At 44.4% G+C, this 15084-nt stretch overlaps 1 protein-coding gene across 5 annotated transcripts in view; it reads left to right on the top strand.

Moving 5' to 3' along the window:
• The window catches only part of CSMD3 (CUB and Sushi multiple domains 3), a 3270409-nt gene that overhangs the window by 2708426 nt on the left and 546899 nt on the right, over positions 1-15084 (top strand). For all 5 annotated transcript variants that reach the window (XM_069621531.1, XM_069621530.1, XM_069621528.1 and 2 more), the window contains 3 exons: positions 204-317; positions 2779-2967; positions 5568-5714. In XM_069621531.1, the coding sequence (XP_069477632.1) occupies positions 204-317; positions 2779-2967; positions 5568-5714 (450 nt within the window). The remainder of the gene's footprint in view (positions 1-203; positions 318-2778; positions 2968-5567; positions 5715-15084) is intronic.

The raw sequence follows: 15084 nt of genomic DNA, 5'->3' as shown, positions 1-15084 counted from the left end.
TTGGCAAACTTCACGTGGAGAGTGTGACATACTAATGGATCCGGCTACATATCTAAGTGACATTGCATCCCTTGTGTTTAGCGCTATATGCCAGAAAGTGTCATGTGATGTGATGTGCCCACTTATGCCATCAGCTAATAAGAAATGTTGTCAGATTGTCAATGTTAGAGTGTCACGGTTAACCCAGAGTCATGATCTCACAGGTGACATCATACGATATCAGTGCTCCCCGGGATTCACGCTGGTTGGCAACGAGATTCTCACCTGCAGACTCGGTGAACGGCTGCAGATGGACGGAACCCCTCCGACATGTCAAGGTCGGTCCTTTTTTCTCGCAACCATACAACTATTGCAACAACTTCTTCGTTCAGTCAGTTTCAAACGCAGCCTTCAGTTTTTACTGTGTCACAATACCTTAACTAACGTGAAACTCTTCGTACATTGACGGGGGCGGAAGAAGAGAGGGCGTTACGTCCATTTCGATCACGTCAGTGATGCAACCAATGGTCAAATGCCCATCTGACATGTGCTATGTTTTTCTTCAACTTGAGCCATATCTCGTTTTGCATCACAACTCTGTTGTACTCTCTGGTGTTCTGTGACAGGCAAGCACACACTTCTTTTGCCCATGAAATCTATTTAATATTCTCTTTGCTGACCTGTGTTTACGCATGAGCTACTGCTTTTGTTGAATGAGGCGCATTTCAGAGCTCCCCCGAGGTGCAAGGTGCTGCCCACTCACTCATCGTGTAATCCTACATGACACAAACAAGGCCTCCTGACCACCGTAATGCATTCTTTGCAAAAACCTATACTGCATGTATACCACAGAGAAACACATTGGAGTATAACTAGGTAAAGGTTGCATGAACGGATTGCACACAGATGACCTGCCTCTTACATGTTAAGCACATCATCTAAAACACTGGCCATGATATTACAATGTAGGACTGGAACAACCTTGTTTGCTGTTAGCATTTGTGAGAATAACTATTTGCAAAGATGAACATAAGATGTGTCAGACCCAAAGAAAGAAAACCTTCAATAATGTCCTAATGTGGACAGATTCGAACAGAATCTGCCCTCTGAACAAAATGTGCAGATAATGTAAGTTTGTCTGATGGGTGATCATTGATATCTCACACGGAGTCCAATTCCCAGGTGTCTTGGAGAGGTCATGGGGTGTGTACCTGGAACCGCCAGGCTCAGCTTGACCCAGCGGAATGCACATCTCATACTGATGTTGGCATGCGCAGCCAGCTCCCATGTGGATGCTGGCAGAACATGTCAGCATGCATTGCCTTAAACGGCCCGCCACCCGGAATTGCGAGGCTTCTTGACAATAACAGCTTTCGCCCACTTAGAAGCACTTTAGTGAGAGGGAGCTCGCTTGGAAGTCCTTCCAGCCTGAATGGTGCACCTGCCCTGACACCTTCCTTCACACTCAGCGGCCTTTGTGTGGCTTTTGACGGTAGAGGGATTGATGGAATGGGGCTAACATTGCCACTGTCCTTTTCTCCTTTCTGCCTTCAAAACTACTTGTTTTATGACAGCTTTTCAAATTCATGAGTGTGCAAAAGCAATTGATGTACTAAATCGACCTTATTTTTGCACCAGCAGAAAGCAGGCAGGTTTCATAGGAATCCACTGTACAGAATGAATCTCCAGGAGGCATTTGTTCATTTTGCACAGCAGGCTCCAACAGGGAGGAGTCGAGATGTTTCTGTCACCATTTCACACCTCCGTTTTGTACTCTGCAATGCAAATTGTGGACATTTCCCAGAGGGGACCTATTTGGAGGTATGTTCAAACATAAGCTCTGCCCTCTCTGCAATTTACTCAAAATTATAAAAAAAATAAGCTGCTAGGTGTTCTTTTTTTTTTTTAACCAATGTTAATAAAGAAACACTGAAAGGGCCCGATTCATGGGATTTTTTTGCACAATTCAGTGACTTTGCACTGCTGAAAACTGACTTTGCGCTGCCGACACAATCCCTGGTTCACGAAACTTTGCAAAGTGTATTTTTGCACTGCAAAGTTCATTTTGTACTGCAAAAATGAGTTTGCGCTACGAAAATACACTTTGCACAGTCCCATGAATCAGGATTTGTGTCGCCAGTGCAAAGTCATTTTGAACCGTGCAAAGATGGCCATGAGTCGGCCCGAAGTGCTGTCTCAGTGCTGCCAGCATGTGGCCCTTTCTTGGTAGGTTGCACCGAACATATGAGGCAAGCACTTAGCTTGCTAAGCTGCCTTATCAACAATGTATAGTGAGTATGCAGGGACTATTTGACGGCACCTGTCCCAAAGACTGTGCCCAAGGACAATATCAGTGGCCGGATGAGAAAAACGAACACCTTTCTTTCGGTATAATAGCCCTAGATAAGAATGCCACAGTAGTCGTTTGCCGATTCGTCTCAGCGATGACATCCAAAATATTTCGAATTCGAAATAACTCCAGTGTTGTACCTAATATTATCTGTTTTGGCATTTCTCCTTGACCATGCATTTCCTCGGTGGGAAGATTATACGCCAGTAAAGCAGCTTCCTGCAAAGTTCTGAAATTAAAGTCTGTGTAGTGTGCATTTGCCTTGAAGTTATTCTCTTCATCCTCACCATTATTTTGAAAACCATTTCACATCATAAGAAACCCTGTCTTCTTCTGAGCTGTAAATAAGGTTACGGTGCAGTTTCATCATGGCTGCCACTCACCACCTGCTGTATTAGAGAGAGAGATGATGCAATTGCAACTTATGAAATTCTGCCTGTGCTCCCCAGTGCTGTGCCCGGCCAATGAGATGCGACTCGATTCCACTGGCATCATCCTGAGCCCCGGCTACCCCGACAGTTACCCAAACCTCCAGATGTGCGCCTGGAGCATCAGCGTGGAGAAAGGCTACAACATCACCTTGTACTTCGAATTCTTCCAGACTGAAAAGGAGTTCGATATACTCGAAGTGTTCGATGGTAAATGCCACCGCTATGCACATCTCATGGCAGCTGTGTGTTTTTATTTGACATTTGTAACAATACATGCATACCATGATCACTTACAAACATGTTCGTATTATAGTAAATCATTTAAATCGTATACAAAATAAAACCATCTGTAATCATTTCGATGATGAATGCATTTAATGCAAAGAGAGAGAGAGAGAGAGAGAGAGAGAGAGAGAGAGAGAGAGAGAGAGAGAGAGAGAGAGAGAGAGAGAGAGAGAGAGAGAGAGAGAGAGAGAGAGAGACTATTATCTATGGCAAAACCTGGCAATGGCGTGAGCACAACCATTTTGATGGTAATAACTGCTGCATAATGACATTATCAGTTCTAGAACATGAGTACCATAGCAGATGTAGCTGCTGCATAATAACATGATCAGTTCTAGAACATGAGTACCATAGCATATAATCACGGAATGTACTTGGCCATATGACGTCAACAGCCAGCAAATGGTGTACCCAAAACACTGCATTATTGGACTTTTCAATCATTGTAATACCATCACAGTGATCAGGAATGTATTGCACTAGGAAGATATGTCTAATCAGTGAAATTGGGCATGCGTGTATCTCCTTATTGAGACTTGGTGCACATGTGCGCAACGCTTAGTAGATATATGGCCCCTGTGATTAGACAGAAATAAATACGCTGCAAAACTGCGTGGGTGCAATGGTACTACTCGGGTGCGAAAATCCTTGCTACCTTCATTCAAAAACACCTATAAATGTTAATGAAACATTGATTAATGTATTTAATATTTTTAAACAGTCATGGTATACAGTACTCCACACTCACGAAAGATTGTAAACATTAATAAATACAAAGTCAAGTCAATGCTTAAGAAATATTAAATGCTTTTGATGACAATGCAATAAAGTCCTGTGGAGTCCATTCTCCCGATCCCCGGCAGCCATTTTCTATTTCTTTTTTTTTCTCAAGTCGAGAAATTTGTGACACACCATTTCTCAACTCGAGAAAAAGTGCAATTAGTACCCCGGTACAATGTGCTGGGGTACTAATGGCAATATGACCTTCAGAGGGGAGGGCTTACCGGTCAGGTAAAGCCCCTGGGGCTCTTTTAAAGCCCTTGCATTTCTCGTGCTTCTAACTATGGCACTGGGGGCATTGCCTGACTGGTAATGCCCCCCCCCCCAGAGGGTTATATTGCCTTATGAAACTAACTGTTACAGGAAAAACAATGTGACTCTGCACAATGTATTAGAATATTCCTAAACTTAAGATATAAAAAAGATGAATTAAATTAGATAAACAGTAAAAACCCATTATTGGGTGGTCATAAAACAATAGACCACTCATTATTATCATTAGGACGTCTGACATGTGACTACAGGGTAGATATCCATTATTGTTCACACATGGCTGCACATGGTTCACCAGTCACATGCTCCAGTACCAACCATTGTACATCTTCCTCTGTATAGAGTGCATCCCAAAAAAGTGATACCAATGGAGCAGTAAGAGTGCCATTTTCTAATCCTGGATTATTGCTCATTGATCCTAAGGTAAACTGCTCACTGTGTTTTACCCACATAACTTTTTTGGCACGGACAAACAATAATATAGATCAAGTTTTGAGTTTTATAATTTGTATGTCCTTTCTTGGAAGCAAACAATGGTTTAGTCAAATCTGGTTCATAAAGTTGTCAGAATTTTCCAATTTCTTAGAATAAGAGTACGTAACATGTTGCCTTGGGGGCCAAACGTAGTAACACACGCCAGCCTATTAAGCAGGGGTATATTGGTTTCTTGCAACAAGTAGTCTCCATTCTTATAATTTGCTCTTTCAACTGATCTCCTAAGTAACTGTTTCATAACCTCTTTTAGATAGACTCTGGTAATCATATCAGCTTCATAATAACAATCTGTTGAAGAGGAATAATTACGTTTTACTCTTAAATAAATATCAAAAACAATGTTTTGCTTCAGACTAGTTGTGTTTCTGTCAGTGGGTTTACTGTCAGTGGGTTTACGGTACAATCTAGCTGCTCCCTGTACACCTTCCTCGTTTATGAACAAATCCAGGAAAGAGATCTCTTTTTGGCCCTAGAAGCAGTGAAATTTAAATTGGTGTCCAGGAAACCATTCCAAACAATTCAGCTGTAATCACTGTATCAGCGATGGACCCTAATGCATGGATGGTGCTCATTCTTGTCTTGCCAAATATGTTTCCCCTCAAAGCGATCCACAAATAAATGCGATAAACTTGGAGCAAAATCATCTCCCATTGATGTACCTTTGACTTGTTAATAGAATTCACTTTTAAATATGAAATAGTTCTGTTTAAGTGCCACGGATGCCACATTCAATAGGCATCCTATGTGGTTGAGGCACACAGAGTTCTAAGTCAGCTGATTCCTGCTTGAAGTAGTTGCCTGGCATGTACGTTGCATGCCTTTTTACTGGAATGTTTCTTCATATTTCACATTCCAAAAACATGTAATGCAAAATCCAAACGACTCTGTCAGCCACATCTGGTGCTTCTATTATGTTCAAGTGCAGTACTATACATTTGCAAATGCCTAACACATTCTTTGTTTACCATTTCCAGGGCCCAATAGTCACAGCCCGCTGCTAATGTCCCTGAGTGGCGATTACGCAGCCTTTCCTAATGTGAGCAGCTCTGGCCATGAGGTTTTCCTGCGCTGGTCAGCGGACCACGGGACCAACAAGAAGGGCTTCAGGATACGCTACATAGGTATGTCCCTCAGCGTTCCCCCGGCCACAGCAAACCTGCATCAGAATGCCCCGAGTCTAAAAGAAGAGTCTGCTCTAGTTCAACCGGATGCATTGACATCTGCTGTGAACAGCTTGCGGAAGTAACCTAACACGTAGCTTTATTCTGCTCTGTAATTTCATTATTTCTCTTTGTCTTATTTGAACATATTGGCAGATTCCATTCACTCTGATGCCTGCATGCTGTTTGTGATGCATTCAAAACACATGTCATTGGCACATGTCTTTCAGTTTGTCATTGAACACATATAACTGGAGGGCAATAATCAGGGCCACGGTATATTAAGGCAATGATGCGTATGAGTATATGCATGCAAGGGATTCATATATTGCAAAACTGGAAAGAAATGAGTGCAGCATGGTACTAAAGACGAGGAAGAATACAATACAATGAGGGAGGAGGGGATTGGTGTTACAGTAGCATCTTCAGTGCTTGGGTCCAATCAGCTGATAGGTACAGGATGCCATATTGGTCGTACAACCATACATTATGACCTAATCTTAAGGGACAGGGTGTCTTTAACCTGATGTGGCATACATCCTGGTACAGGCCCTGGCACTGATATACAATAGTCAATACTCATAGCCCAGCAATCAGGGGTGGACTGGAAACCAAAAGAGGCCCTAGAAATAATTTTCAAAGTGGCCTCCTATTGCTCATTTTCAGCAAGCCCAAGCCTTTTCCTATGGGAAAATGTGGAAATATCACACAAACATGTCCCAGCTGCAGAGGCCTACCAGGAAATCTCCAGAGCTCCCTATAGTTCAGTCCACCCCTGCCAGCAATCGATATATAAATGTTCCTGGCATTGTGTGACATTGCTATTTCACAAAAGGGTGTATGCCAAATACATTGGGTTAATTCACATGTTTTTTTAACAGCATTGAGTTGTTATTTACTAGCTCGAACACTTCACAAGTTCAAGGCTAATGTGTTGGTCGAAATTCAAACTACCTAAATCACTAAAATGTTTCAAACATTTGGCCAATAATCTTGATTAAGAAGGCACAGCAGGAGGGAGCAAGCTGCCAGATGGAACAGGTCCCAAAGGGACTTATATAGAAGTAGTTATTACATTTCTAAAATAGCAATTCTTGGAAGGAGCAGGTATTGTATATATGTGGCTTCCTGAACTTCACTATGAGCATGGGCAGGATTGCAGTTACAGGAATCAACTTCATTGTATGTTATGTCGTCGGGATTAACACCTTGCATCAGTGGCTTTTGCGTGGTCATCAGGTGCTATGACCGATTGGAAAGAGAGGGGGGTCAGTCAGGTTAGTGGGGACTGGAGGGAAAATGCAAGATCATTTTGCTGATGTTGTGATGAGTGAAGACCAGAAACACCCTCAGCTTTGTGTTTGGGGCTTCTTTTAGGAACATCTGCTGATTGTATAGAGGCATTTGTGTCCAGAGAGTAGACTTTCATACCCATAGAGCTAGGCTGCATTGGGTGGGACTGTGATATCTATGTTGATTGTAGCAGTTAAGCATGCCATGTACACGTGGATTAGTTGCTATTCATATGGTTAACATATTTCACAATTATTTATAAATGCAGCTAACCAGCAGCTTTTGAACGTCTCTGGTCCTATCAGACGGTTACTTTTGAGACTAACCCAAACTTGATTGTTTTAATAAATGTATTGCGCTCAGAGTTTGGTGTAATACCCTTAAGTATTTCTCATGATTACTGGCTTTAGGCACCATCCCAAGCAGCATACACATTTCCATATCTGTGCATGGGATTACCGACTGTAGCCTTACACTCCTACTGTTGTTCACTATTCATAAAGTGGGTTTGAGCAGATAAGTTGAGAAGGTAATTGCAGGGAGGTTAGTGGAGTACATGTTGGTTAACTTGCATTTGCCATCTGGTGTGGCCATGGTGAAGTTTCACTAGTTTTGAACTTCTGGTAAGGTACTTGTGAGGAGATGTCACGAGGCTCCCTAGAAATGCCTGCTATTACTGGCAACCGACAGGGTGCATCAACCTGTCCTTTTTTGGAGTGGGGGCATACAGCGAGGACTGGATAACATAGGGAGCCTGCAGCAGTAAGTAGACATTGGGTGACAATAGTTAAAATTGGGAGTTGGCAGTAGGGGTTCAAGAGATGGCAAGTTATGTCTGGCAGACAGTCACATGTATTATATTGGGCATCAAAGACTACAACATGCCTAGGACACTTGCTACATTGGGCACCATGGGCAAAGCCACATATTAGAGCACATAGGGACATAACTACAATGGGAGACATGGGAGCTGTGGGATGTTTTCACCCACACATCCGAGCCCTACAACATCACGTTGCGTTGCTGATAGCATAAAAAGCAATGCTGCCCACCAGAAAAAGCGCAGTGAAAACCTGACAGATAAGCCACCATCCACTTTTGACAATTCCCAGACTCATCCTTTGGTTGCATCCAGAGCTGTTCAAAAATGTGTTTCATTGGTGTCAAAAGTTGCTAAAATCATGGCCCACAAGACCACTATAAAGATTCAACCTTCTTGTGGGGTGTTCCACATCACTCTACTGCAAGGATCCCCATCAAAACAATGTCAGCCAAATCATATGCTGTCAAGTAAAATCCTTTCTTTTTGAAATGTATTAATTCAAGACAGCTCCCAAAAATAGGTGCAGTACCGGCATTGGACACTAACCGGCGCTAGCGATCTAAACTCTGATAGGAGAACTGCATTTCAGGAGGTGCAAAAGGATCCTGAGCTAGCTGGGACTTCAAAGCCTTGCTGGTTACTGAAAATTCTTAACACCTGCTGTTCCCAGAAGACAGTCTGATTAAATTAACAGTCCAAGAGGCTGGGAAGCCTTCACACCTCAGAACTCCACACAAGAAGGCAGGAAATCACAGGTTTCTGTTAACCAAATGCAGAGTGGCCCCGTGGTCTGCTGACCTCAGTCAACTCAATAGACTCTTTCCATTGAATAGAATATGCTGATTTTGGGTGTTTACTGTCAACACTGCTCTGGGGGAAGGAGAGACATGTGATCTCTGACTCACCAAGTTCCTGGGGGCGGACCCAGTCTGGATTGTGGATTTCTTATTGCACCAAACATATGTTTGATTAAATTGCTTATAAAATATTGTATTAAGCTCAGAGAAATGTACAATTTGTGGATCTTTAATATGAAAAATGCCCTCACGATTTGAGACCAAACTCCACTTTGTACGGTGTTCTGGGACCGAACCAGGCTAGTTATTAATATTGCAAACACTGTGTTTATGCTAGAGACATAGTAAATTACTGTAATATGCCTAGAAGGGGGGTGTACCGCTGTGTAAATTTGGGTAAAAGTCCAATATTGGAAAAGCTACCAAAAACGAAAATACGTTGTCATTTCTTAACCCAAGCTCTTAGAAATATCAGAGTTGGAACAGAGACCTTCCCGAAGTAATATATGATGTGTATATGTAATTTCAACAAACTGTGTATCTGGGAAATATGTGTTTTGGGTAAATTTGATTTTTCAAAGTGAAACCAAAGTGGAGGATCCTCTGACCCATGAACATACCTCATCACGATGATTTACAACTCAGTTCCCCCAATCAAGGGAGAGAGGAGGACTTGGCCAATGATAAGTTGTGAGGGGCAGGCTTAGTTATGCCCACGCACACACCCATTTTCAAAACGCATAAAAAGAGACTGCTTTGGAAAGGCAAGACACTCACTTTCCTTTTCTTGCAAAGCATTTTGCTGGACCAGACAATATCCAGAAGGACCATCTCCAGAACTTAGAATCCAAACTCCAGGACTTGTAGCAGAGAGGCCTAGTCCACAAACTGAATCCTTTTCAGAGGCCTCAGCATCCAGCAAACCTAAGCAAACTATTCAACAGCCGGGCGAGCTGTTTGATTCTGGCCTAGAACCCTGTGCCAAAAATACCCAGAAAGCAGAGCTGTATCCAGAACCAGAGACCAGACCGCTGTAAAATGCCGCTAGCAGACCCAGACCAGATCGCTGTGAGCAGAACCAGTACCAGAGAGAACAAACCTGACCAGACCCTGATGGCCTATTTCAAAATTATAGTGTGACCACTCAGCTAGAACTGTGCCAGAACCAATCTCTTAGTCTAAAATAATCTGATTCAAACCATTTAACCTGTCCAGAACTGCATCATAGAATTGTGTGTCCCTGCTCTGATTTTAAACCTGTAAAAGTGTCATTTTGCCATTTTGAATCATTATTTAATTTCTGAAAAACTACCTTCACAAAATTGTCCGTATCTTTGGAAACTCCTTATAGTTTTTCCATAATCGCGCTCGACACATTCGGAAAAAGTGCAGCGAATTGAAAACTAGCTCAAACTTCTTCACCTGTCAGAAATAGCTGCCTTTTGCTGGCATTGCTGAAATCCGTTTTCAACCTGATAACCCCTCATGAATCACTGATAGGGTTGACCTGAACCAATCTTAAGTAGCTATCACCTACCCTGAATCTCCTATAGGGAATTAAAATAATTTTTAGCATATTTTCACTCCAGTACAAATCATATAAAAAATATTTCTGCATATTTTAAGAGCATACCGGTTGCTCCAAGATTACTAGAATTTGAACGGGAACTGAACTACATTTGATTGTATTCCTGAGAACTGTGTGCTCTTCTTTCCATCTTTTTACATTGCATAAGGGGGGAGTGAATTGCCACAAGGGGGGAAAGTGATTACATTGTCTTTGGTTGAAATCATATCAAGGTTATTCCTGTGTTGCATTCTTTTCCATCATTGCTTTTCCTTGAAACCATAAAAGCATTCTCTGCTACCTCATACTTTCTATACTAACTCCTCATTGATTGTAAAGAAGTGTGCTCATGTAACATGATCCATTGTTGATCAACATTATACTCATAAGTGTGCTATCAAATATTAATTTATTTATAAAAGTGTGATATATATCTTGTTTAATTTTTCCAATAAATCTTGTAAATTGCAAAACAAACCTACTTCTTGGCTCAGTGAGGTCAGGGGGATTCAAAGAGAGGGGTGTTATATAAGGGTTTATCATCCAGATTATAACATGTCATAAAAACATATGAATAAGGGCTTCCCTTGGGCGTCCCAGACGAGGCTGACTTAGTGGGATTGCTGAATTGAAGTCACATTAACAGAGTGGGTGCTCGAGCCGGGGCGTCTGGATTAGATCTATCACTTGTGCAGCTTGATACAGTGTGCTAACTGATAGGATACATAAATCCTGTTGGATCACCACGCTGTATTACACTGTAAAACACTCCTCAAAGGAACGCTCCAAGGAAACGGTCCGTTTTGCAAAATAAAATACTAACTTCTGTAAGTCAGGAAGGAAATCAATTTCCAGAATGACGACACTGGTAGACATCAAAATAGCGAGAGAACACCTCTTATATAAGTTATTTGTGAGATGTGAGTGGGCTTACCTTGACCAGGCGGTGTGGTTGCAGGCAATCGCACCCCAGATCACTGAAACAGGGTCAGATATATGGAGAGATCAGGGTCCCTTACATGTGGCCCTGAGTTAACTATATATGGCCGCTAAGGACAAGGATGAGCACAACAAGATTGCCAGGGTAGCAGCATATTTATATGTATATATGGGCGCCATACAGGACAAATGTGCTGAAGGCCAAGAACTGGCAGATAGGCAACTGATGGCATTAGAGAAGGCCCAATCTGACCTGGTCTCTTCCGAGCAGAGGCTGCAGAGGAGCCAGGAGTCAGAAAATGATAGTAGGCAGGATATCATTAAAAAAAAAGAGGATATAGGTATCTTGCAACAGAAAAAGTCTGACCAGGATACCAGATTTCTGGCCTTGCAGAAGGAGTACCAAGAAGGTTTGGATGCCCTACTGCAGAGCCAGAAAAAGCTGGAGCAACAACTGGACTTCAATAGGGCATGCGCAGAGCAGGTAGTCACCCTGCAAAGCCACCTAGATAGGGAGAAGGCAGAGAGCAACAAACTGATTCTGAAAGACCTGGATACCCAGGCAGAGTCTGATCAGGATCACCTGAGAGCTGGTGTCTTTCAAAGGCAGAGGGACGACTTGGTGGCACAGATGCAGGCTCTTAGTCAGCAAAGGGACACCTTAGGCCAGGAAGTCTGCCAATTAAAAGAAAAAATGGAAGAAAATCACCTGGCCCTCCAGGGACTGGGTGACCTCCAAAAAGAGCATCAGAACTTGTTAGAGCACACCAGGAGGGGGGAAGATGCTCTGGCAAGAAAGGAACAGACCAGTAGGGATGGGAGTCAGGAGGTAACCCTCCTGCAGCAAAGACTGGCCCAGTATTCCAGGACCAAGCAGGAGGCACAGAGAGAGAATGAGGCTCTCTGTCAGCACAATGATAGGCTCCAGCAACAGATAGCCATGCAGGAGAGACAGAGTCTAGTAAGGCCTTAACTAAGGAACTGAAAGCACAGGCTCTTGCATGGCAACAGGGAGCAGGGGCTGATAGAGATGAGGTTCGCTGGGAAAGGGAAACACCTGAGCATAACCTCATGATCGCTAGTACCAGAGGCCTTCATCTCTCCCAGTCCTTGGACTCTGCCACCCCCATGTCCCATGGCGCACATGAGCCTAGGGCCACGGGGATGGCAGATTACCATACAGCCAAAAGTATGGGGCTCATAGGCCAGTACTACCCAGGAATGGATGGGCGGGCATCCGGGTATGGGCACCTAAGTACAGTGCAATTTAGTGGGGAACCCCAGGAGAGTAGGCCCACTAAGGGCATCCTGAAAACCTCTGCCCAGTTAGGTCAGTGAGGGGGTACTCATCAAATCCTGGCAACAAGGAGGAATCTGAAGACTCCTCTGAGCGTCACAGGACGCAGGAGACCAGGTCCCCACATTCTGCCAGCCATTACCAGGCTTGCAGAATCCGGGAAAACCTGGAAGATCAGACGGGCACCTCTGGGAGCAGTACTTCTGAGTCAGAGGATGAATGAACCAGGGTTACCCGAACCAAAAAGGCCATTAAGGCAAAAAGGGCCTTGCTTAAGGACCCCTTAAAACAGATTAAGGCAATAAAGAGTGTCATCACCCCTTATCACAAGAATGGCAAGTATTCTGTTTGGGAACACTTGGAGCCTTACGAGCAAATGTTGGAGTCTTTCCATTTGAAGGACAGCAGTAGCTGCATTCAGTATGTCAAATGGACATTCTCCCCAGAATACTCCAGTTTCTTTGCGGCGCTGGAGGACCAAAACCATTCAAGATGGTCCACATATAGGGCGGCCATCTTGAAGCATTTTTCTGTTCACAGAAATCCCCAAGAGGCTCGCAAGGCAGCCTAGAATTTGCAATGTGGGGAGGATCAGGCCCCACAAGAATTTGTGCAGGAATTGAAGCGTGCTTTTGCACAGACTACAAAAAGGGTGTGCACGGACAGTAAAGAATTTGTTAATACGTTTTTCCATGCCTTACCCAAATACATAATGACCCAGCTCGTGAGAGATTTTCACGAGAAAAGATCTTTAGACTGGTCATTGAGCAAGCCACCCGCATCTATGAGGTGCAGAAACCGGTGGAAAATAAAAATAACGGCCAGAAAAGCCCCAAATCAACCAGCACACCTGCTACTGCCAAGGTGGCAGAGGTAAAGGTTGCCCCCATTTTAGATTTGGAGATGGGGGGCCTGAAAACCTGCCTGCACCGAATAATTCAATGCCCAGAAGGCTCTCGGGCCAGTCACGGACAGGGAGTCAAGGAGGTAGTCCCACAAATGGGGTCCCTCACTCCCGTGATTATGTAAGTCCCCGCTACAAGGGAAACCGACCCATCCTGGGTTATGTGTGGACTCCTCCAGCCCAAGGGGGGGATCCAGCCATGCACCTGACCCAGGGAACGTCCCTCCTAACTTCCCACAGGAGGGCAGAAATTCCTCAAATCCTGGGCAGAACTTGTTCCCCAGGTATCCACCCAACTTCCAGGCCCAAAATCATCCATCGTTCTTTCCCCAATTTCCTGAGCCCAGACCACCTAATCTGGGAGAGGGTAATCCAAAGGTGGAGGGGTACCCAAGTCTTCCCAACCTGGGGTACTACCAGAGAAGGGATAGCTACCCTTCCCGGGATCAGCCCAGGGGAGAAAACAGAACCCTGTATCACCCTGAGCGGGTTTCCCAACTTGAGCGCCAGGTCCAAAATATGGCACAGGAGCTGCGTCGCGTGCTAAGGGCTCAGCAGAACCCTCAGATGGGCATGCCGGCACAGAATGCACCAAACTCTGGGCCTGGTGCTCCAGAACAATGATGGGGACAGCACCCCGATAACCCACTGGTTCCCAGGGAGGAGGCACAAGGGGAAGGGGTGTGTAAAGCCTTGGAGGAAGCTTCCTTCCCCACTTGTAAACAGCCCCTGGAAACCCAGGAACCGGAAACAAAATCTCCTACCCCTGAAAGTCTGCCACCCAAGGAGCAGAGAGGAAGTAGGAGAAAGAAAGGACCCAAACAGACCCATTTTGTGGAGGAAGTACAGATCTTCCAATTTGAGGGAGAGGGATCCTCAGAGGATCCTGGGAAAAGGATCTTTTCCTTAAGAGATGGGGGAACTCCTCCCAAGGAAAAATGGGTCCCAAGGGATTCCCACCCAGACTGGGTAGATGTGGGGATTGAGCTGTCGCCACCCATCATTCTATCCCAGAACCAACAATACCGAAAACCCCTGGTTCAACCCCATCCTGGTGACTGCCTCCAAAAAGGGGGGGGGCGGCCCAGAACCGGAACCAGGGAAACCCAAAACCGCATCAATATCCAATTGCCAACTTTTTCTTTCAGATTCCCAAAACTCCCTGCCAAACTCTCCCCAAATCTCTTCTCTCTCAATGTCCAAAACCAGAAAATTAGCCCACCAGTTCTCCGAAAATGTGCATTATCTGAGCCCCCTTGAGGAGAAGGAGGGAAGATACTATGCCCCGCTACAAGTACAGGGGCAGGGTACAATTTTGGCACTGATGGACACTGGATCCCAAGCTACCCTTCTGTCCAAAGGGGCCTTTGATGAACTAAATACAGGAAGGGGGGAGAATTACCGAATTCCTCTCACCTCCCTTCCTGGACAACTTCAGAACTTTGACCGGAAGGGAATTCCCGTCGAGGGGACTGCAGATTTGGACATCAAAATTGAGCGACACAAGGTGAAACACCCGGTCATAGTAGTGACTCCAGAGGGCACCCCTTGTTTACTAGGGAATGACCTCCTGAGAAGGTTGTCACCTCTAATAGATTGCGTAAACAAGGTCCTCTGGACCCAGACTAGCCGAACAATAAAATTAAAGCAGAGTGTCAACCATGTTAGTTTAAACGGCAGATGCCACATGGTTGAACAAAAATCTGACCAA

The sequence above is a fragment of the Ambystoma mexicanum genome, chromosome 5q (assembly GCF_040938575.1).
Source record: "Ambystoma mexicanum isolate Mex_15411 chromosome 5q, UKY_AmexF1_1, whole genome shotgun sequence".
NCBI classification, from domain to species: domain Eukaryota; kingdom Metazoa; phylum Chordata; class Amphibia; order Caudata; family Ambystomatidae; genus Ambystoma; species Ambystoma mexicanum.
The sequence above is the reverse complement of the archived record's forward strand: the minus strand, read 5'-3'. Positions and strand labels throughout refer to the sequence as shown.